The sequence below is a fragment of the Nothobranchius furzeri genome, chromosome 6 (assembly GCF_043380555.1).
Source record: "Nothobranchius furzeri strain GRZ-AD chromosome 6, NfurGRZ-RIMD1, whole genome shotgun sequence".
Lineage (NCBI taxonomy): Eukaryota > Metazoa > Chordata > Actinopteri > Cyprinodontiformes > Nothobranchiidae > Nothobranchius > Nothobranchius furzeri.
In genome coordinates, this window is record NC_091746.1 from 29,167,646 (window position 1) to 29,191,782 (window position 24,137).

Consider the following 24,137-nt stretch of genomic DNA (forward strand, 5'->3'; position numbering starts at 1 on the left):
TTTTCCATCATGATGCTTTCTTCATCGTATTCATGATCCTGTTTGCCTTCAGTAATGGATACCTGGCCAGTCTGTGCATGTGCTATGGACCAAAGTAAGAACCTACCAAAGGGTAGAACACACACTGGTGTCCCAGTTCACCCACAGAGAGGTTTAAATGAGTATTTTTCAGATTGATGCGCAGTTTCATAAAAACATAAAGTATGGTGGATAGATCTTCTCTAACAGATGTCTGTTATTTTGTAGGAAAGTTCTTCCTCATGAAGCAGAAACGGCTGGAGCCATCATGGCTTTCTTCCTCTCCCTGGGTTTGGCTTCAGGAGCGGCCGTGTCCTTCATCTTCAGAGCACTGGTCTAACTCAGAATTCCTCGTTTACCGCTGGTCTAACTGGTAAACACTCTGCTTGTGCTGGTCTACAGGAACGGAGCCACCTTGATAAATATGTCCCAGCTGAAGACAATTCTGAAACTGGATTTTTGTCAGATTTTCTTTTATCAAGGACATCTTAGTTTAAAAACAGGGAGCTGGACTTCTGGTTCTTGTGTCAAACCTGTTGATGCTAGTCTGACTGGGAGAAAATGACACATTACAGCTCTGATGCTTGGATAAAAGCCAATGACTGTCAGAGCTTCAGCTCCTGCCTCAAGTACAACTTTACTCTCCACCAGCTGATGTTCACACGAACCCAGATAACTGTTATACTTTGTCTAGATGTCGCCGTGTGTTGTGCGATGGGAAGGCTGTTGTTGGTTTAGCATCCAGGAAACAGCAAAGAACATCGACTAGTAGAAGCTAACCATTAGCAACTCCACAACATGGCAGAGCTCCTCCAGGCTTGTGTTATTTGTGGAGATAAAACATCAACTTTGCAGAGCAAACACAGTCAGTGGTGGAGTCGCGTAGCTGTTGGGGGTAGAAGTTTGTTGGAGAAGTGGAAGTGAGGGGGGCGGTGTCGGTACAGGATGTGCTCGGGTGCAAGATCGGCTCAGGGTCCTTCGACTGCCGATGACGTCAAATTAGTTACTTGAATCTTACGGAAATTACGTCATCACGTTACGTTGGTCCAGGCAAATTTTTCTGTTGGAAAGATGGACAACTTTTACGAAGAAATCCATCATTACCTCTTTGAAAATACACTTTTAGCACAGAGCTGCATGTATGTTAAGGCTGAACGATTAACTGCATGTGCAATTAAATTGCGATGTGACAAAAGGAGATTTTCCAATCGCAAAGGCTGCAATTTGGCAGCGAGTGGTTAGCGCAATGCTAATATACATGGAAAAACCCATAGGAATGCTAATGCTAATATCACTGATTACCATTCTTACAAATTATGAATTAGGAACGTGCCAAATGATTACATTTGGAGTCTAATAGAAAGTAAAACTACCATCAATCAAATAAGTACAGACAGGTATTTTAGTAAAGCCAGAAAACTTTTAACTCCAGAGTTTTGGCTAGCAGCTATGAACGTAACTGAACTACGCATGGACAAGACGTCAAAAACTCTAAACACAAAATACTTCAATAAACGGGACACACTTCTTTCCTGCAAATACAATCTCACAGGTGTTGCTAATACCTATGATCCTTCAAGGGATGTGCTCAAAGAGGAGTTCAACATTATGAATACATTATAATGTTTTATTTCACAAATACCATTATAAACACAAACTTACGTCTTAAGAAACATTATTTTAATAACAAAGCTGTATTTTGTCCGAGAGGGTTTGCCGTACTTTGACGTCATTGGCAGTCGAAGGATCCCGAGCCGATCTTGCACCCGAGCAAATCCTGTACCTTCACCGGCAGTCTTGCAAGTCTTATATTCGAGATTAGCAAACATCTCACCTCTGATTGGCTAACAGCAACATGATGACTCATCCACGGCCTTCATTCTTTCTTGACTAAAAAGGCAACGTTGATGTTTTATCTCCAGTAATAACACAAGCCTGAATGTGTTCCACCATGTTGTGGAGTTGCTAGTGCTAATGGTTAGCTCCTGCTAGTTGAGACCATAGATATGTATATAAACACGGGTTTATGTACACTTCTATGGTTGAGACATGTTCTGCTCTCTTCTTCCTGTGGGCGGCCACAAGCCCGGGTGGGCGGGGCCATGAATACAAATTTTCCCTGTGACGTAGGAGACCATCTTTTTCTGATGCACTTGTTTCTTTGTTTTAAGTAGATGATGCAGGAGATGGAGGTTGAAGCAAACGTTAATGTTCAGCATCCATAGGAAACTCAGTGACCAATTGTATTTTAGAAAAAAACAAAGATTAGCCCGTTTCTATGAGAACAAGATAAAGACCTTTTTCACACTTCCTGGGTTTTTAACCGGAAATACGTCATAGGCAGGGAAAACATTCGTTATTGCAGCGATACTGCGGCGTATAAGGCTGATTCTTGCCTTCTTTGCAAGAGAACGCAAAGAAGGCAGCATGATGCCATGTTAGCCCGTTAGCCTCGCAGGTAAATTGTTGTGCTAAGCAAACTCTGTGTTCATGACAAGTAACTGGTGCTGAACTCATAGTTAGCTAAGAGCTCCCACCATGCAAAATAAAATCAGAGACGCCACGTTCATCAACAGATATTTATCCCATTTGTACAATATAATTATGTATTTTATTAGATATTCATTATTATACGTGTGTATGTTGTTAGAACACATATTTTCACAGCGAACTTTTTTATTGTAAGAACAAAAAAATTATATTGTCAGAAGTAGCTTAACAGGTCGAGCGGGTTGTCCAGTAATCGGAAGGTTGCAGGTTCGATCCCGGCTCCGGACAGAGAATTCTGCTGTTGTGTCCTTGGGCAAGACACTTAACCCACCTTGCCTGCTGGTGGTGGTCGGAGGGACCGGTGGCGCCTGTGCTCGGCAGCCTCGCCTCCGTCACTGCGCCCCAGGGCAGCTGTGGCTACATCGCAGCTCATCACCATCAGTGTGTGTGAATGGATGAATGATGCACTGTAGTGTAAAGCGCTTTGGAGTCCTTCCTCTGAGAGGCGCTATACAAGTGTGGGTCATTTATCATCATATCATGTAATATCAATGTAATTTATTTATTTCTCATGGGTGGCGGCTCTGCATCCCAGCCCCGCCTCCTTTTGCCGTGTCTTCTGTGGTTTTCAGTGTTTATTTTGAAGTTTATATTGGGCAAATGTAAAAGGCTTGTAGTGTAGAAACGATCCATGCCGACTGAAATCTGAACTAGTTAGAAACGGAGATCCCCCGTCGATGACACACTTCCAGGTTTTGTGAAAAAGGTCTATTTAATTAATTTCAGTTGAAGGTGTTGGTAGCCCCTCCCCCAGGCAGTCTGACCAATCCGCAGACTGAATTTCCTGTTTAAATTGATCAAAGTTAACTGACACGTAATAATATAAATGACTGGATTTGTCCTAAAGAGACCTGCTGGAACACCAGACCTGGTTTTATCTGGAACGGAGCAAAATTACGGACCTGATCAGAACGTTTCCGGAGCTAGAAACAAGTCAAGACCTGGTCCAGATCTACTCCATAGACCTGGTCAGAACATGTCTACAGGTAATCAGTTGACCTGATGGGAACTTGTGTAGAACTAATCATTAAGCCTGATTCGACCTGGTCTAGAGCTCCTCAACAGAAATGATCCAATGTGGTCTAGACTGTAGAGCACATTGATGAACCCGATCAGAACTGGTATGGTTACTCATCAACTAACCCTAACCTAACACCTATAATCAGTGGGTTATTAACAGACTTCTAAACAATGTGAGGACTGGCTAAAGACCAATTCAGTCATTGAATCAGGTGTTGAAGAGCTGATGGAGATAGAGGCCCTCCACAACCAGGAATGGATAACCCTGTTGCCCTACATTCTTTCTTTAGTTACCCAGTTACCCTGGGATCCCCTAAAGAGCCAACTGGTAACACTGATAATGTTCAGCTTTTAATTGCAAACTTGTTTTAATTCTTAAACAATTTCAAGAACATTTCATGATTTGAAGGTGAGCAGAGCTTCAGGGACAAATGGGACGTCAATCAAAGTTCCTGAGATCCAGAAAAACCTGGAAGTATTTGGATTGAGTCGAAACCTGGATCGACTTTAAGAAGGTGTGGCTGGGACTGGATCAGTCTTTGGATGCGGTCCAGGATGATCTGGTTTGAGCTGCAGCAGTCCTCGGGTCTGTACGGAGCCAAAATGGTTAGAGCCCCTGCCACCCTAAGACTGTCACCATCCTCTTCTACAGGGACCCGGTTCTTTTCTAGCCACCTGTAGACCCCCATCCTCCTCCTGCTAAGCTCCTCCGGGTCCAGACTGGAGGTTGTAGGAGGAAGGAGGAAGAGGCGGAGGCGCTCTGCTGTCTCTGGATCCGACTCCTGCAGAACTTCCACATCTTCCACTGCATGGCCCATCACCACACGAACGGATGCTCCATCCTCCCTGAAGTTCACCAAGACCACGCTGTGAAGACAAATAAGATCCACATCAGATCTAGACCAAGTAGACAGCCTTAAGAAGCAGAACCACCAATGACCTCTCTGCATTTGGGGCGAGTGGGGCTGGGCCCCACCAGATGGTGCTTAAAGCAATCGGTGCAACAAAACGGTTCTTTGTATTTTTCTTAATGAATTTAAATTCAGTCACCAAGAAGATTATGTTTTAAACCTTTGTTTGTCTAGAACTACGTTAACGCCAGGGCACTGACAAGCTTTTTCAATATGCTTTTTATTTGGAAATACCAGTAAAAATGGAGATAAAATATTAGTTGATTACTTCTGGATTACAGTTTTTGATTGTTTTCTTTCGTGTCCTGTCTGGCTGTGAAGCAAACAGAATTGATGTCTGAATGCTGGTGACAAGCCTTACAGATTTACTCTCAGGTGGAGCATCAAAGCGTCTGCTTTTAATGTCACGCCTGATACTTAAAACTTTATTGTTATTGTTTTTGAATGCTTTGTAATTCCGACCAGACACGGAGACAGAGGTGAAAGAGAAAGGAAGAGGTGGGGGGGGGGGGGGGGAGTTCCACAAAAATAAACAATCGATGAGCAAGAATCGAAAAACAAACAAAAAAAGGGACACACAACAGGAGCAAGCTATCACTGCGTCAACTTGATGAGGAAATATAAAATCAACATTGTTTAACTGAACAATCACACGATAATAAATCACAGTGCATTAAGTGCCAACCACAGCCTTAAGACGTGTTGAAAATGCCCAAGTCCATACTTATGAGCACCATGTGAGCACCTGTGTGTGTGTACACACGCTTGTTTATGTAAGGTTTCTCTATAGGAGCGTCCAATAGAGTGTGAGGGGCCACAGATCTGCCCCCCAAAGATGTGTAGGAGATGGAGGGAGCTCCAAGTCCCAGAGATCGGGGGGGGGGGGGGGGGGGGGGGTGGTTCCCAAACAGTAGCCGGCAGAGTCCCGGGAGGAATCAGCAGCAAGAAGAGGAGAAATATAGCTCCTCTCAAGATAAAAATCACGAAGCGCTTCACAAAAACAAAAACTGTAAAAACAGAAAAAGAATTTAGGAAATGATTACAATTTTATTTTAAATGAGCACTAAATAGACAATTGTAATTAACAAACAAAATGTTAAGAAAGCCCACAAGCCCGCCTGCAGACTCCCACCCCCAAGCCGGCCGAGCCCATAACCCAGCAAACCAGGGGCAACCAGCCCCGCATAGAATCGTTCTTTCGAAATATTCAATTCAGAGACTGGCTTTTATTTTGAAAACGTTCGTGAACTGCAATAACCTAATTACCGTAAAGCTTTGAACGCGTGCGCCTTGCAAAATCGAGTGAGGACTCACTTGACTTTACCATCAATCGTGGAGTGGAGGCTGGCTTTACCGCACTTACCTGTCGCCTGCAGCCAAATTACAATAAATCAAGAATTTACACTTTGTACATGGATCCAACTGCTTCAATTTATTTTTGTGCATCAAGCTGAAGGTTTGATCTGACTCCCACAACGAGAAATCAGATCAGCACAACCGTCTGACAGGAGTATTTTTACCTGGCGGACACCGGGTCTACGGTCAGCAGCCAGCCGCGGTGCTCCTCGTGTTTTCCCACCTTTAACTTCACGTTTTTGTCCACGTATTGGAGCCACAGCAGCGGACCTGAATGAAGCCACCCGCGCTGCATCACGGTCAGATGAAAACAGAAGGTCCTAGCTTGTGCTCGACACAGCCCGCGAAACGCAGGTGCTTGTTTGTGTGTTTCTTTCCGAAAGAAACATGACAAATCAAGAATAGTTCCGCTTCCGCCTTTAAAGTTCCGAGCACTTCCGTAGACAGCTTCCGTTGAGAGCTGCCGAAAACAGCAACAGTTATTTAAATAGAACATAAGCGGTCTCTATACTCCATTCACTATAGGTTTGAAGCACTGATAATGAATTCACTTAAATGCTTGATGGTTTTATCAGATCATTTTGAATGAAAATTTTAAAATCTTTATTTTGAAATCCTGACCGGAAATAACTGCCTTCCCAGTGTCATGTACTGATATTTGATTTGTGACTGTGTCTTAAGGGGAGGACTTTTGAACCGGATGTAAATGAGACCGGAAGTGGGGCGGGGGCATAAAGTGGCCTGGGAGAAAGAACACATAAAGGTTGTGTAATAAAGGATCCAAGAAAGACCGTGCTTCATGTCCTGATTTAATTCAGAGTGCTCCATCTAATTAAGTAGTAAGGTGGACACACAACAATGGCGACGAGGATGACACGAACAAGATTTTGTTTTTGGGAGAAGTAGACCCGGCGGCGGCACGAGGTTAGCGAAAACTTGTGGGCTAACATGGAAAAGTCAGGTGTTCAACCGTTCTCCTGCTACACTGATCCAGCAACGCTCGGACCGAGATGGACGCGGTGGTTAACATCCTTCGAGTTGTTTGCTGATGGGAAAGGTCTTATTTTGGCTGATGATGCTACGGACGCTGTCAAACAGCGGAGACGCGCTCTTCTACTGCACTTGGCTGGACAGGACGTACAGGACGTCTTCTCCACTCTACCTCGGACGGGAGGAGCGGCGGATTACGCCGCTGCGGTGACTGCACTTAACACTTATTTTGTTCCTCAGGTGAATGCGGCATATGCACGCCAAACTTTTCACAAATTATCCCAAACACCAGGAGAAACTGTGCAACAATTTTGTACACGTTTGAGGCGAGCTGCAAAAGACTGCGACTTTCAAGGTGACAATGATAACCAGATAAGGGACGCTATCCTGAATAAATGCACTTCTGAATATGTACGGAGAAAGCTGCTGGAGGAAGGTCCAGGCTTAACGCTGACTCGCGCGTTGGAGGTGGCTTCTCACTGCGAACGAGTGGAGGAGCAAATGGCGGCGATGAGCGGTACCGGGGAAAGGAAAGGAGAGAACACGGTCAGCCGGATTTTTACAGCAAAGAAAGAGAAGAACCACAGACCAAGAGGACAAATGAAAGATGATGCCAAGACAGACAGGCAGTGTTACAGGTGTGGTTATACTGACCACAGGGGCAAAGATCCCAAATGCCCAGCACGAGGACAAACATGCCACAAGTGTAATGGTAAGGACCACTTTTCGAAGATGTGTCGTACAAAGAGACAAAGGAAACAAAATGTGAATGCTGTTGAACAGGATGATTATGCATTTGTTGTAAATGATGATAATTCACCGGAGAAACTTACCTTTTCTGTTGGGGGAATAGAGTTGGAAATGTTAGTCGACTCGGGAGCTACAAGTAATGTGATGGGAGAAAACATATGGGAAAAGCTAAAAGCTAAAAAGATAAAGTGTCATTCATATGTACCCAAAGAGCAGAGGAATTTATATGCATATTCATCAGCACAGGCACTCTCGGTTAAAGGTGCATTCAGATGTGAAATCAAGATTGGTGACAGAACTGAAGAGGCTGAATTCATTGTGATTAGAGGTAATGGTGAACCACTCTTGGGGAAAAAGACTGCCATAAAGTTAGGAGTGTTGAACATAGGTGAAAATGTGGCGGCTGTCACAGATTTAAAACATACTCTTAAAGAAAAGTATCCAAAAGTGTTCAAAGGAGTAGGGAAACTAAACACCAAACAGATCAGCCTGTACATTGATCCAAACGTGAAACCAGTAGCACAGCCACTGAGACGCATACCTTATCATTTGAGGGATGCAGTGGAGAAAAAGATCAATGAACTGATTGACATGGACATCATAGAACGTGTGGAAGGACCTACACCTTGGGTAAACCCTGTAGTGGTGCTTCCAAAGAAAGGTGACAAAGATATCAGAATGTGCTTAGACATGAGAAAAGCAAATGAGGCAATAATCAGGGAAAGATACCCCATACCCACGGTGGATGAAATCTTGCAAGGACTAAACGGATCTGCAATCTTCAGCAAACTCGATCTCAAGTGGGGATATCATCAACTAGAGCTTACCCCGGAGTCAAGAGAGATAACTACATTTGCAGTGCATAACGGGGTATACCGATACAAAAGGCTGATATTTGGAGTCTCATCAGCTAGTGAGCAATATCAGCATGAGATCGCCAATGCACTAGCTGGTATTGAAGGAGTTGAGAACATTTCAGATGATGTAATCATACATGCACCAGACCAGGAAGCCCATGACAAGCGCCTGCATGCTGTGATGAAGAGACTCTCTGACTGTGGCCTGACACTAAACGCAGAGAAATGTCAGTTCAACATGGACAGACTTGTGTTCATGGGAATACTGCTTACGCAGAAAGGCATCGGCCCAACTGAAGAAAGAGTGAGAGCTGTGGTGGAAGCCCGAGAACCAAAGAATGCTACTGAGGTGAGAAGCTTTCTTGGACTGGTCGGTTTCAGTAGTAGGTTCATACCACAGTTTGCTACACTCTCTGAGCCGCTTAGACGTTTAACTCGAAAGGAAGTGATGTTTACATTCGGGCCAGAACAAAAGCAAGTGTTCGAAAGACTAAAGGCTGAGTTAGCTAGAGCAGGTACTCTAGCATATTTTGACAAAGAAGCCCCAACTCGTGTCATAGCAGATGCAAGCCCTGTAGGCCTAGGCGCAGTGTTAATACAAACACAGAATGGAGAAGAAGTACCAGTGTGCTATGTAAGTCGGAGTCTAACAGACTGTGAGCGAAGATACTCTCAAACAGAGAAAGAAGCTCTAGCACTGGTATGGGCATGTGAGAGACTACATCCGTATGTATATGGCAGGAAGTTTGACCTCATCACAGACCACAAGCCCTTAGAGGTCATATACAGTCCGAGATCTAAACCTTGTGCACGCATAGAAAGATGGGTTCTACGACTGCAGCCATATGATTATAAAGTAGTACACATTGCGGGAAAACAAAACATTGCGGATTCATTGTCAAGACTGCTCTCTGATACCACGTCAAAAGAGGTACACAAGCATGAATCTGAGGAATATGTGAGATTTGTGGCAGTTAATGCTACTCCAAAAGCACTCACAACAAGAGAGGTTGAAGAAGTCTCTGCTACAGACTCAGAATTAACAGAAGTGCGAAGAGCTATTGACAATGGACACTTTGAAAAATGCAAAGCATACGCGCCCATTGCAAATGAACTCTGTGTCATTGGCTACATAGTCTTGCGGGGAACTCGCATTATATTGCCAGAAAACCTCAGAGCTCAAGCGCTGTCACTAGCTCATGAAGGACATTTAGGAATCATTGGAACCAAGCAGCATCTCAGAACAAAAGTTTGGTGGCCAGGGATGGACAAAGCTGTAGAAAAATTCTGTAAAGCTTGTCACGGATGTCAAATAGTAGCCAGACCGGATCCACCGGAGCCACTGAGAAATACACTTTTACCGGATGGGCCCTGGCGAGATGTGGCGGTAGACTTACTGGGACCGCTACCTTCAAACCACTCGATACTCGTACTGGTGGATTACTACAGTCGATATTATGAGTATGAGGTGATGTCATCTACAACTGCTGAAAAGGTCATTGACTCTATTGACTGTATATTTAGCAGACATGGGCTACCAGTTACCATCAAATCTGATAACGGCCCACAGTTCAAATCTGAGCTGTTCGGGAAATATTGTGAGACTAATGGAATTAAACATATAAGAACTACACCAAAATGGGCTCAAGCAAATGGGGAAGTGGAACGCCAAAATGCATCACTGATGAAAAGAATCAGGATCGCACAAGCGGCAGGTCTTGACTGGAAGCGAGAGTTAAGAAAATATGTAACAGTGTATCGCAGCATTGAACATCCAACTACGGGCAAAAGCCCAGCAGAACTCCTGTTCAACCGCAAAATGAGAGGAAAGTTACCGAACATCAGTGAGGCGAAAACAGCGGAGTTGGACGTGCGTGATAGAGATGCGGAACAGAAAGGAAAATCAAAGATTTATGCCGATGAACGACGAGGGGCAGAGTATTCAAACGTTGACACGGGAGACACCGTGCTGGTTCAACAAGACAAAGTGGACAAGTTTACAACACCATTCAATACAACACCACACAAAGTTGTAAGCAGAACTGGAAACCAAGTCACTATTGAATCACCAACCGGAGCTCGTTATCAACGGAATACGACACACGTGAAGAAATATGAGACAAATGGGACCCGAGAAGGACACCACGAACAAAACACTATACCTAAAAAGGAAGAAGGTGAGACACCCACAACAACTGACACCTTCACTCCAACACAAGAGGGCCCACAGGGACCAGAGAGATCAAGGAGATCGCAGAGGATTAAAAAGATACCTGAGAGGTTTCGTGATTTTGTGGTGAAATAAATCATAATAGGTTAAGTTGAAGAGGTAACTTCAAGAGGGTTAAGGTTCAAGTTGCCAGTTTATATGTGTATGTGGACATGTAAACGAGGGGCGAGACAGTTAGAAAATATAAGTGTTAGAAAGTAAGATAAGAAAGAATGTTCAAAGAAAAAAAAAAAAAAAAAAAAAAAAAAGAAAGGTTATTAAGACCAAAGTTTGAATCTAAGAAAAAGGGGGATGTCATGTACTGATATTTGATTTGTGACTGTGTCTTAAGGGGAGGACTTTTGAACCGGATGTAAATGAGACCGGAAGTGGGGCGGGGGCATAAAGTGGCCTGGGAGAAAGAACACATAAAGGTTGTGTAATAAAGGATCCAAGAAAGACCGTGCTTCATGTCCTGATTTAATTCAGAGTGCTCCATCTAATTAAGTAGTAAGGTGGACACACAACACCCAGCGCAGTCTCGGTGACTAGTCAGTCACGGATTTCCGCTAGTCCAGTTTGGTGGGTTAGTTTAATATAGAATTTACTGGAATGTATAAAAAACGTGTATTAACAGAATATTATCAAATAAATATATTCTAAATCCTTATTCTCACGTGAACAGGAAGCCTTCCGTGTCTGATCAGACTTGTTTGGTAATAAGCTCAATGGAAAACGGATGAATAAAAAAATACCAGGTATCATCAATTTTTCCTTAGATCAAATTTGGTGATAAATCTTTAACCTTCTGAGACCCACATGTATTTATTTATTGTATTCATTATGATATTTGATGTGATTTAAAAGAAAAAAACATCTCTAGACATTTAGTCGACTCTCAAATGTGAACAAAAAATTTACTAAAAAATTTTAAATACAGTTTTTGACTCACTTCTGAAAAAAAGAAAGAAAAATGTACAAAAATATTTAACAACGTCAATGTCAAGTGTCTCTAAATAATAAAAAATAAAAGGTCTAAGTTGAAGAGAATAAAATATTGTGCGAAAAGTCAACGTCCACATATGAGGACACAGGGCCTTAGGAGGGTACACTACTTATGAACAACCATCTACCTTTTCCCACCCATGATGGAACACCCGAGGCATGCAGCATACCTGCTCGTTTATTTCTAGAGTTTAATTTACATTATGGAAATCATTCCAAAAGCTTTATAGAAATCAATAAAAAGAACGAAACTATCAGTGGGTGTAAGATCTCTATATTCTATCAGATCTAATAAGGAGAACCCTGAAATTATAGTGCCATTTATCATGACGATTAACAAGTCTTTAGTCACAAGGTGGCAGCAGTGCAAAAAAAAATACTAATTTTAAGTTCACAAGTTGTGTTTATTTGTATTTGGTCTTATTTTAACACTAGACCTGTTAGAAGAATTTCTAGACCTTTAACGCAATAATAACGCCCCGTTAAGGAGAAACACGTCGACTAAAGCACCATGAGGAACCGTTCTGAACACCCAGCTGTCCTTGGTCCTTGAATTCTGTCCAACAGGACAAATTCTTTGACCATGGATGAAGGCTCTCTCGCCGCTGAGGTAAGAAGCTTTTCCTTCCTTTACTTCTCTCCTCTGCAGGCCACTTGGTTGTTTGGGGTTAGATCCTCATGAGTCTGAAACCTTGACTTTGATGTTGGATGGCTGTTTCAGTTACTGCTGGCTATGGTTGACCCCTCTGATGTTGATTCTCCAGCCTGACTGGATCACCATTGTTTTGTGGCGGGAAGCAGGGAGGGTTTGACCTGTCTTTCAGGGTTGAAGATGTCCTTAAACTCTGTTGCCAGACACACGCCAGGCACTTTGAAGATGGACACAGCTGAAAAATAATAAAAACAGATTAAAGACTTTAGTGAAGCAGCTCTAAAAGGTTTTTGTCTGATTTTTTACATCTCTGAACTTGTACAAAGCCAGGGACCCATTTATCTATAAAACAGGGTGGTGGGCCGAGAGTACTCCAGTAGGCTGTGTAACGTCCAGCAATGGTCAGATTTTAGGTACAGTTTGACCATTCAACATCTGGTCAAAATGGAGACACGAGACGGCACGTGTCCCCTTTAAATCAGCCCGCCTTCATCCCACCAGCCAGAGCTCAGAGCCTCTCTGCAGCTCTGAACACGTGATAACGAAATGTCAACAATGATGTTCTCTCCTCAAGGTCCAAGCTTTGCTTATCGTCCTACAGGATTCTTCATGCCTCCAAATAAGGAACACTCGCTGCTCGGATCAGTTGCTCAATCAAAGAATGCCTCTAACAAGAATATACCGTTGAGCACTTTTAGCAAGTTGCAAACAGCGTTATCAGTAGCATACATTTGTGTTCTTACTGTCTCGGAGGTGCATGATGGGAGCAGGAAGTGTACTGAAATACAGGTGCTGTAAAGCCTCCTGAGCCGAGACCCGCATCATTGGAACCACCTTCAACATCTTCTGGACTAGATCTTCAGTTTTAGAAGGCAGCTGATCCAACCTGGTGTGCAAAACAGCAGGAAGTTGCATGCTTTGTGCATCTATAAAGCAAAATACGTTTAAAACTGCACATCTCTATCATAATACTGCAAACATTCACTCACCTTTTCCAAACATTCCTAAACTGCTTCGGCTCCGAGTGAAGAATCTGCTCTGCAAACAGACACGCGTTTCACATGCTAGTATGCTAGTTAACAGCAGACTGGCACATTTTATTCTACAGTTTGGATGCATGCATTATGGGATGTTAGAAATTTGAAGAAGACTTGTGGTGTCTGTGAGCTCTGGTCCTCAGGGTGAAGGTGTGAACACCGGAGTCCAGTTTCAGACTTGTTGGTTTTTACAGGAATTCTACATTTTTATTGTGTTTTTTAACAGGAAGTAGAGTTTGTCACAAAGTTACAGTAAAAAAATAAAAAATAAATCACAATCTCATTCTGAGACCTTGTTGTAAGACAATGTAGGAAGACCAGCATGGATTTCCAACTACAATTGTTACCATATACAGTATGTATCCCTTACCCAACATTAAAGCATTTTTTGTGCTGACACGTGTATTTTTGTGAATAACTTTGGCTATGTTGATGCAATTTATCTAATTTTTGGGGAGGATGTGTATTTTTGAAGGAATTACTAAAAATAGTTAGAAAAATCTTCAACTCCCTTTATTATAACGAATCAGAATCAGAATCAGAAGTTTTTATTGCCATATGTGTACCAAGTCACAACATTAGGAATTTGCTGCGGTAACGCAGAATTTTTTTGTGGCGTTAAGATCTTTCTGCATTTTTTTGCACCATTGACTTCTATGTAGATCATATTTTTATAATAAGCAAATATTAGCATGATTTTTAAAATATATTATGTGCTGACACTTCCTGTTGTCAGCCAGCTGGGTGAGGGCGGAGGCGGCTTCTGACGCGCTTCTATTCATAAATCAAACCTCTTTTTGTCTGTGCGTTACTCTTGTTTATTTTCTTGTACAAGCATTAGCTGGTGTTCTACATGATGCGGTTCCAAGGATAGTAGTGCCCCAGTTGATCGTCACAAAAAAGAAATATATCGTGCCATGGTGTCGCGAGCGGTAAAAACCGTATGCTCATCCTGCCACCCATGCGTAATCGGCTCTGCCGAAACACCTGACTTAAATCACGTGTGACGCACCCGACACCACCACCACCACAGAAGAAAGCCCAACCCACCAAAGAAATGGCTCCTACATATTATTCTGTCTGTGTTCCCAGACCAGTTGCACATTCAATGTTTAGTTTTTACCATTTTCCACTAGATGGCGTATTTTCTCCACACAAGTCAGGGCAATGACTGACACTGCATTTGAATTAAATGATTCTGCTGTATTTTTTTACCTCTGACCGTCCATTATAATACATATTTTGCAAAAAAAATGGTTTGTGTGTTATTTAGAGATTCCATACAATGGTTTGCATGTGTGTGTTCTGAATTTTTGGTAATTGTGTTTTTACAGTGTGCCTTAAAAAAATAAGCTTTTACTGAAAGTAGAAAAACTGCTCATTGTCAAAATGGCATTTTGACATGTGTCACTCTGTGTGTGCTTGTGCAGGCATGCATGCATGCAGGGATCAAAGCACTTTACAAATCTTCAAAAGACAAATCTTTGTGCAGGTGTGGGCAAGGGGAGTGTGTGTGTGTGTGTGGGGGGGGGGGGGGTTCTCATGCACACTGTTGACATCATGAATATTCATCAAAGGCATGCTTTTATGTAAAAAAACAAAGGATTTTCTGCAAAATTTCAGATACTCACTCATAATTTTACTTTTGCAAATTGTTATTTCAACAAGCACAAAGCATTTACATGGATCCCTCCTCCGGTTCAAATCGCTGCTGAAGGCTCACTTTTACGACCAGGCATTTTTAAATCCCTGACATTTATTATTTTATTATGTGTCTTTTTATTAACTGTAATTATCTGCCTTGTTGTGCATTTTATTGTTGACTGTGTATTGTTTTATATTGTGTTTTTACTTTTTATTCTGTACAGCACTTTGGTCGGCTGCCATGCCGTTTTTAAATGTGCTTCATAAATAAAGATGGTATGGTATGGTATGGTATGGTGTGGTATGGTATGCTATGGTATGCTATGGTATGGTATGGTATGGTATGGTATGGTATGGTATGGTATGGTATGCTATGGTATGGTATGGTGTGGTATGGTATGCTATGGTATGCTATGGTATGGTATGGTGTGGTATGGTATGCTATGGTATGGTATGGTATGGTATGGTATGCTATGGTATGGTATGGTGTGGTATGGTATGGTATGGTATGGTATGGTGTGGTATGGTATGCTATGGTATGGTATGGTATGGTATGGTATGCTATGGTATGGTATGGTGTGGTATGGTATGGTATGGTATGGTATGGTATGGTATGGTATGGTATGGTATGGTATGGTGTGGTATGGTATGCTATGGTATGGTATGGTATGGTATGGTATGCTATGGTATGGTATGGTGTGGTATGGTATGGTATGGTATGGTATGGTATGGTATGGTATGGTATGGTATGCTATGGTATGCTATGGTATGGTATGGTGTGGTATGGTATGGTATGGTATGGTATGGTATGGTATGGTATGGTATGGTATGGTGTGGTATGGTATGCTATGGTATGGTATGGTATGGTATGGTATGGATGAAAATTAAGATGAAGGCTGAAAAACTTCAAAGGCGTACATTTGTTTTGCAAAACAAATTCCTGTAGAGCTGAGTTTGTTTACATGGAGTTGGGGTCAGTTTACACAGGTGCACCAATTGACTACAAGTACATATGAGACTCAGATCCGGATTAATTTCTTTCTGCCGCAAGCATGAGAAGAAGTTTGAACGCAGATCAACACCTGACATCAGGATTCTCTTTCGGCCTCACACTTCCACCGTCGAGGGATCCCCCGCTTCGCGGACAGCTTCGATTTTTTTTAACAAGAACAATCCTAGATATAATAAGTAAACACACTAATATAGAGGGGAGGAGAAAGTAGGACAACTGGACGGATGTTGACAACGTGGAACTCCGTGCATTTCTTGAGCTGCTCGTCCCCGCTGGGGGTGCTCCGTTCCTGGGGGAATCTACTGCAAGCCTCTGGTGGAAGGAAACGAAGAGGCCGATTTTCAGAGCCCCTCGTCTCTGTACTTTTCCCTTGATCCCAGTCCATGGTGTGACTATTTCGTTTGCAATGATCTGAGATGGCTGACTTGAGGGTTTGCTCCTCTGCTTGTTTCTTTGTTGCCCTTGTGAGGGGGCCTATCAGCTGCCTCGCACCTGGGATTCCCTTCTCCAAAGACCATCCTGCGGAGGTGGGCGTGACCAACCCAGGTAGATCTGACAGATCAGGGTTGGTCGCGCCCACCAGAAGAACAGCTGATAAAGAAGTGTCAAGCAAACATCTGTGACATTTCTGATGAAGACCGCAGACGACGGTCGAAACATGTCGAGGTGACTCGAAACACCTTCATGTCTGAAGCGAAAAGAACCTCATTTAATATTAAAAAAGAGGACATAATGAACATTGTAAAGGCCTCAGGGACCTGCTGGGGGTGTAGGGACTGAGAAGATCACCAGTGTATGATGGTGCTTGTCCATGATGTATGAGCGAACCAGTGATAATACGGCCCTTTGGGACTTTTTATTTGTCCAGCTGAAAACTGGTAAAAATAATTCTCCAAATCATAGTTGAAACTGCTGTTTCTCCTCTCCTCGCAGTCCCCACACCCCCAGCAGGTCCCTGGCTGCTGTGGCCCCCACTCTGGAACTCCCCCCCCCCCCACCCCCCACCCGTACATATGATTTCTTACAGTACCTGGTCTGTAGTTGGGGAGCAGACTGACTCCAGGCCAGTTGTCCTCAGATGGGACACCGAGAACCTGCAGGAGGCCACATATGTGGAACCGTCACTAAAGTTGTTCACAACATTCTGAACAAACTGAAAAGGTTTAACATAAAAAACTGGGGATGCACAAGTTCCAGAGTAGCTGGATCGAGACCAGACCACGACATTCAGTTTCAGAGTCAGTTCAGTAATATCTGGCTCTGTCACCATGGTAACAGATGATGTAAACCCACTGTCCAGGTTCTATTTCTGGTTCTTTTGGATGTTTTGTTGCCTCATAATTGCTCAGAGTGTCTTCCTCAGAAAACACATTATTTATATTTGACACAGTTTGAGTTAAATGGGCTTTTGTTAGCATCCACACAGAATATTAACACACAGCATCACACTGGGCGGTGAACTAACCTTCCAGATGATCTGCAGCTGTTCCAGCTCATCGGTACCACCTGCAAATGCTGGTGACCCCTGCAGCATCTCTATGAAGATGCAGCCTGCCCCCCTGATTCAAACATAGCAAACTTTATTGATAACCACAAGCGTTTCTGCTCAGTAGCCTAACTGTGTCGGAGAACAGCACTGACCACATGTCCAGGGCCGTGGAGTAATCTGTGGACCCCAGCAGGACATCAGGCGGTCGATACCACAGCGTCACCACCGCTGAGGAGAAGGTCTGACTGGGAATGGACTTGGATCGAGCCAGACCTGAACAAGAACCAATGAACTGTTCTGGAGATGCCAAGGCGGCTTCACGTCTGATTGAAGGCCTTTTTGGTGCCCTGCTCTAAGGGTTCACTGATGTAACGTGCTTGATGGTATAAAATAGGACGTATCTTTAGGAGAGTGTGATGTATTTTCTCAGAGCACTGCAAAAACGAACTTTTAAAAAGTAAAAAAGTTTCGTTTGTAGACGAGATTATGCCTAGAGTTATTAAGACTAGGAAAATAGTCCGTTACATTTTCTCTAGTTTAGAAAATTCCAGCTAAGCAACTTTTTTGACCCCATTGGCAGTTTTTTTTACTCAAAACAAGAAAATTTGGTCATATTTAAGAATATTTGCCTTTTTTCAAGTTATCCTAGCAGATAAGAACATTTTCTTGTAGTCTAAAATCATTTGCAGCATATAGTAAGTAGCCTGTATTTGATATAGCGCCTTGGAGTCCTAAAACCCCCCAAGGCACTTTACAAAACAATCAGTCATTCACCCATTCACACCCTGGTGGTGATGAGCCACACAGTAGCCACAGCAGCCCCGGGCAAACTGACAGAAAACAAGCCTTTTTTTCATTTTCTTGAAAATCTGTTTTTTCAAACCTACTATTTTCTTCTAATTCACAGTTAGCACTGTTAGCTCAGTGTTAGCCTCTAGCCTGCTTTACTTGATTGTTGTAAAACGAAAAGATGCTGTGGCTTCTTAGGGGTACAAGAAATAACTTCTGGGTCGCTCCCGTTTACTGGCTTTGGGAGCTTTTTGCCTGCTGGTGTCAAATTAGAAATGCCTTTGCTGCAGCGTTAGCTCGCTGCAGATTCGGCAACCTAACAAACGTCGTGTGAACGGTAATTACATCCCTCGTCTGTTTATTTTCAAAAGAAGAAAAACTGACAACCCTCCACACGGCTGAGAGGGGAATCTGTATCAGGAAAACCTTCCGTCTGACATGACTGAGACATGAGGCATTCCTAAATATTGCACCTTTAAGTGTAGGGGCATAATGCAAGAATCCACCTGCAGGGTGCACTTCTCACCAAAGTCAGCTAGTTTAAGCTCTCCCAAGTAGCTGATGAGTAAATTGTGAGGCTTCAGGTCTCGGTGCAGGATCCTGCGTCCGTGAATGTAGCTAAGAGCTCGCAGCAGCTGGAACATGAAGATCTGCAGCAGAATGTTAAGTTCAGTCCAAGCTGTAGGCGGAGCGGTCCCAGCAGAACCCTCTGTGGTGAGCACATACCCGTACGTTGTGAGAGTGCAGACCTCCAGGGTGCTGGGTCATGTAATGGGCCAGGTCTGTCTGCTACAGCAAGGATGCAAACTAAATCAGAAAAGTTTGTGTGATATGCGTCAGCATTCCTACCCAGACGGGCTCTCGGCACAAGAGGATCCACAGATTCCTGATCCCATTAAGTCAACAGTGTCTCTCTGTCAAATGAACTTATGTTCCAAAAAAAAACATATTAAAAGTAAAAGAAATAAACAAGTAAATGACTGAGAGAAAAAACGGTATGCCATGTTCACCTGTGTCATCTTTCCTCAAAAAACCATATCCACAAATAAAAAAAAAATTATTTTTTATTATTTTTTTCGACTGGAAAAGGGTGGCTTGCCACCTCCGGGTCGGGGGAGAGGTCCTACCTCAAGTGGAGGAGTTTAAGTATCTCGGGGTCTTGTTCACGAGTGAGGGTAGGAGGGATCGGGAGATCGACAGGCGGATTGGTTCGGCGTCTGCAGTGATGCGGACGCTGAGCCGATCTGTCGTGGGGAAGAGGGAGCTGAGCCAGAAAGCCAGGCTCTCGATTTACCGGTCGATCTACGTCCCAACCCTCACCTATGGTCATGAGCTTTGGGTAATGACCGAAAGAACGAGATCACGGATACAAGCGGCCGAAATGAGTTTCCTCCGTAGGGTGGCCGGGCTCAGCCTTAGAGATAGGGTGAGGAGCTCGGACATTCGGGAGGGACTCGGAGTAGAACCGCTGCTCCTCCGGATCGAAAGGAGCCAGTTGAGGTGGTTTGGGCATCTGGTCAGGATGCCTCCTGGACGCCTCCCCGGGGAGGTGTTTCGGGCATGTCCTGCCGGCAGAAGGCCCCCGGGTCGACCCAGGACACGTTGGAGAGGTTACATCTCCAATCTGGTCCGGGAACGCCTTGGGGTCCTGCCGGAGGAGCTGGTGGAGGTGGCCGGGGAGAGGACGGTCTGCAGCTCCCTAGTTGGGATGCTGCCCCCGCGACCCGGACCCGGATAAGCGGAGGAAGACGACGACGATTATTTTTGTTTACAGTCTTTTAATTTTAAGTCTTTAAAGAGCAAGTCACCCCCAAATCAACTTTATTTGCTGATAAACTATATAAGTGTGTGTCTAATCGTGCTGCAGACACGTGTAGTCAATAGTTTTGCACTTTAGTGCATTTTAGTTAAAATTTTAATTTTCTGCCTAAAACTGTCAGTGTTGTGCCGTCGTCAGGTAAAAACTCTGCACTGCATTTGAATTTAAATCTGCCATCGCTATTGGCTAAGAGCTACCCTAGAACGTTAGCTGGTACCATATGATGTCACAATGTCGTTGTGAGCCTGTGTGTGTGTATTTGTTAGTGGCTCCGCCTCTCGGTCTGCTAGGCAACAACATTTGTTGCATTTTTCAAACAGGAAGTGGGAGTGGAGTAAGAATCTGGTAGGGGGTGACTTGCTCTTTAAGTGTTTTTTATTTTGAATTTCTACATAAATAATGTTATCCTAAATTCTATCAAGTCTCTAAACTTTAACGTTTGTAGTTTCAAGAAGGATCCTTGGATGTTCGTGTTTTCATTCCCCATTATTTAGTGTTAGCGTCACTTTATTTTACAGTTTCCAAAACGCATGATTTCCTTTACTCAAATTTATTATTAATTTTAATTTGTGCTGTAACCAGATCTAAATATCCCAAAAATGATCATCTGCCATTAAAACACGTCTTAGCGTGCTGGAAACCTGAAACAAGCCATTGATGTGCAATAGAAATAGCGTGGTACCCAAGCCTGACCCCTGTGGGACTCCACAACAGATATCCAGTCTCTCTGCATGACTTTTCTTTTCTGTTGTTACATCGCCACTTGCCTTTGACCCAGTTGGGAACAACCCTGAAACCACATCCTGGTTTTTAATCTATGCATGCTCTGCATACTTCCCCTCTTCTGCAGAACTGGTGATTTCTGATTCCATAAAAATGACAGATGGATTTATCAGTAGCGCCCCCTTCAGGTCAACAAGTATATAAATTAACACAGTTATCAGCGGTTGTGCTTACCACGTACTCGAAGACCAGGGTGAGTGTCTCTCTGGTGTGGATGATGTCATGCAGCAGGACAATGTTGGCATGTTTTAGGCGTTTGAGCAGAGAGGCTGTGAACACACACACACACACACACACACACACACACACACACACACACACACACACACACACACACACACAGGTGTCAGGGCAGAGGTTGATGCACTCAGGAGGGCGAGAGAGCAATCTGATTGGTCACCTTCTCTGATGGCGGTAAAAGGAACTCCCTCTTCTTTCTTCATTCGAATCACCTTCAGAGCCACCAGCTGCCCATTTATCCTCCACAGAAGAAACTTTACATTTAAGGCTCAGTAATAAAAAACACACATGTAAGGAAATGCTGATAGCCCGTCTACGGTGGCCCGGAGGGGCATCTCTGACCTGCTGATGCCTTTATATACAGAAGCAAACACTCCCTCTCCCAACTTCTCCAGACTCAGGTAGGACTGGGCAGCTCCAAACTCCAGACCCGCTTTCTGAACACAGCACGTTACACGTCAGATCAGGAGTTTTAGGTCACATGCTCAACACTTCACACATCATGTGACCCATCGTCTGACCCAGGTGAAGAGATTCTGGACAGCTGTTGCTCTCAGAGGGTCACTGTTGCTGCGTCCTCGCTGCACTCTGGACCGCTGGGCCTGCAGAGTGTGGAACCAGTGAGGCGGAGTCCCAGAGCTGGAAGAGCTGGTCTGGTTCTGATCCACCTGTAGGACATGGACAATGGCTGGGTCAGCAGAACAGAACCGGAGGAAGCTTTGCCACCATCGCGTCCTGGAGCCAAACACGCATCAAGTTTAACCGGTACCTCAGGAGAAGGGAGGGACATCCAGCTTCTGCTGCTTTGTAGATTCTCATCATCCTCATCATCATTACCCTCATCCTCCTTCCTCTTCTCTTTCACCTCCTCGTCCTCCTCTTCCTCACCACAGCAGCACCCGCTTAGCTGGTGTCCAGCTTCCCTTATGCTGCGAAACAAGTTCTCCATGTTTTCTTCTTCTGTGGTCCAGATGCTTCCCTTCTGTCTCATGACATGCAGACAAGATCCCATGACCCCCCCCCCCCCCACCCCCCACCCCACCCCAACAGTGAACAACAGTCTCCATTCAACAGCAGGAGCTGCCCAGTCCTGAGTCTGGAGAAGTTTTCTGCCCTCTGCTGGCGTCTGACTCTCATTACAGTGGATCAACTGCAGCTGGACTTGTGGCCACCGCTTTACTTTTTAAGCGTAATTTGAAGTTCTTCTCTCCAAAGGCAACAAAAATAAATAAACTATCACGCTACATCAGGTCCTTGAAAAGTCACTGCAGGAACAAACACATTTCTCAGTCTGGTGGTCCTGCACCCACCTGAGTCTGGAGATGATCCATCAGGTGAGTGGACCTTGTTCACTCACCAGGGGCGCCTCCAGAATTTTCATAGGGGTGGCCAAACAGGGCCAACAAAATTTTTGGAGTGGCACCACCCAATTGGTCCTTGTGGTAACTCTGGGAGAGTTTAGCCTGTGGCGATGCTCCTTTATTATTTTTTAAAAAGGAAGTATCCAAACATTTGAATTTTATTTTGAAATGTATTTTTTTTTAGTTTAATTCACCTGTTGCTGTGTTCACAAAAATATGGAGATAAAAACTTTTTTAAACGGTGAGCAGCAGGAATATAAGCACTTTTTTATTCTGATTATTTCTTTACTCATTAATTACATTATTTTTATTTTGTTTTACAATCATGTCTTGCATAAATAAGATCAGTTTATGGTTTGAGTGAACATTCATATGATTTATTAACACTCGTTTTTTGCTGGGGGGGGAGGGGGGAAGCTAATTTCTGGCCACCCCTTGGGGGCGCCATTGATTGTCACTCACCTCATTTCGTCTTAAGTTGCATAACCCACATGCTGCAACGTACAGAGCATTATTCTGGCTCTGCAGTGACTCATCAGCATCACCCACAGCACGGATGTCTCTAGATTATCTTCAGAATCCATGAGAAGAGTTAAAACGTCGTTTGTGTAGCTCGGCAGGCCTCTGTCAGCGCGCCCCAGGGCAGCTGTGGCTACATTGCAGCTTATTCTCACCAGCGTGTGAATGTGTGAATGACTGATTGTGTTGTGAAGCGCTTTCAGGGGTTGTACAATAACGTAACAGTAGAACTAACCAGTGTCTCATCAGATTGAATAGCGATGTCCTCTGCACTGAGGAAACATCGGAGTTGAATGGGCTTGTCTGCTGCACGACTACCTCAGACACATAGTTGGGGAGTCGGGCTAGCGTGTGGCGGTTTCTGCTCACCTCAGCATCGTGATGCCAAACTGCTGGCCTGCATCTTTCCTTCAGCTGTCCCCATGTGCAGCCCAACATCGAACGCTTTAAGCAGCTGTCCGTGTGGGTTTTGGACAGGTGTAGGTTGCCTTTAGCCATCTTGATGCTAATGGGATCATGTGACCATGGGTTTACTGCTGGGTTCATAAGACAGAAGCATGCAGGAAGCAGGGCGATGGCTCAAAGATCAATTCGGCAATGCTGATTGGCCAAATATCTACCAGTTCTCGCCAGCAACCGTTTATAACACATGTAAGCCACGCCACTCGCGTTAGTGATGTGATGACTCCTGAGCATCAATAATCACAAAATCACTCAAAATCCATAAATATTATCTAACATCACCCCGCTTCTCCTCCAGCTTCACTGGCTGCCAGTCAACTTCAGGGTTCATCTCAAGATCCTGGTTCTGGTCTATAGGGCCTTACATGGACAAGCACCATCTTACATTGGTGATCTTCTTAGTCCCTACACCCCCAGCAGGTCCCTGAGGTCCAGAGACCAAAGCCTACTGGTTGTGCAGCACCAGGCTAAAGGTCAAAGGTGACAGATCATCTGCTGCTGTGGCCCCCAGACTCTGGACCTCTCTCCCTCTGAGCCTGAGATCAGTGGACTCAGTTGTCTCCTTTAAAAAGCAGCTGAAGACTCACTTGTTCAAGCTGGTTTTGTATGACCTTCTTCACCTCTCTCTCTTTATTCTGCTCTCCCCACCTATTCCACCTTCCTC

General features: G+C 44.0%; 3 protein-coding genes across 5 annotated transcripts in view; 1 reads left to right on the plus strand and 2 right to left on the minus strand.

Moving 5' to 3' along the window:
• The window catches only part of LOC107395000 (equilibrative nucleoside transporter 1), a 26,153-nt gene extending 21,387 nt beyond the window's left edge, over window positions 1–4,766 (plus strand). For 2 of the 3 annotated variants that reach the window (XM_070552100.1, XM_054743875.2), the window contains exons 12-13: window positions 1–94; window positions 247–4,766. The exon at window positions 1–94 is cut by the window's left edge and continues 106 nt beyond it. In XM_070552100.1, coding sequence (XP_070408201.1) covers window positions 1–94; window positions 247–358 — 206 coding nt within the window. In that variant the 3' untranslated portion in view covers window positions 359–4,766. Of the gene's footprint in view, window positions 95–246 lie in introns of those variants that run through there. The other variant, XM_070552101.1, reaches the window with a different exon arrangement.
• On the minus strand, window positions 3,927–6,154 carry gemin6 (gem (nuclear organelle) associated protein 6). The gene is made up of 2 exons (XM_015974258.3): window positions 6,020–6,154; window positions 3,927–4,455 (listed from the first exon to the last, which is right to left on the minus strand). The coding sequence occupies exons 1-2, from the start codon at window positions 6,148–6,150 to the stop codon at window positions 4,032–4,034; spliced, it is 555 nt and encodes a 184-aa protein (XP_015829744.3). The 5' UTR covers window positions 6,151–6,154; the 3' UTR covers window positions 3,927–4,031.
• Window positions 6,155–11,845: 5,691 nt separating this feature from the next.
• On the minus strand, window positions 11,846–22,149 carry cdk15 (cyclin-dependent kinase 15). Its single transcript, XM_015974256.3, has 13 exons — window positions 21,901–22,149; window positions 21,653–21,799; window positions 21,474–21,568; window positions 21,292–21,371; window positions 21,066–21,160; window positions 19,016–19,078; window positions 18,816–18,939; window positions 17,653–17,773; window positions 17,477–17,570; window positions 17,042–17,105; window positions 13,308–13,356; window positions 13,062–13,204; window positions 11,846–12,553 (listed from the first exon to the last, which is right to left on the minus strand). Exons 1-13 carry the CDS (start codon window positions 22,141–22,143, stop codon window positions 12,441–12,443), a joined length of 1,431 nt encoding a protein of 476 aa, XP_015829742.3. The 5' UTR covers window positions 22,144–22,149; the 3' UTR covers window positions 11,846–12,440.
• Window positions 22,150–24,137: the final 1,988 nt, after the last annotated feature.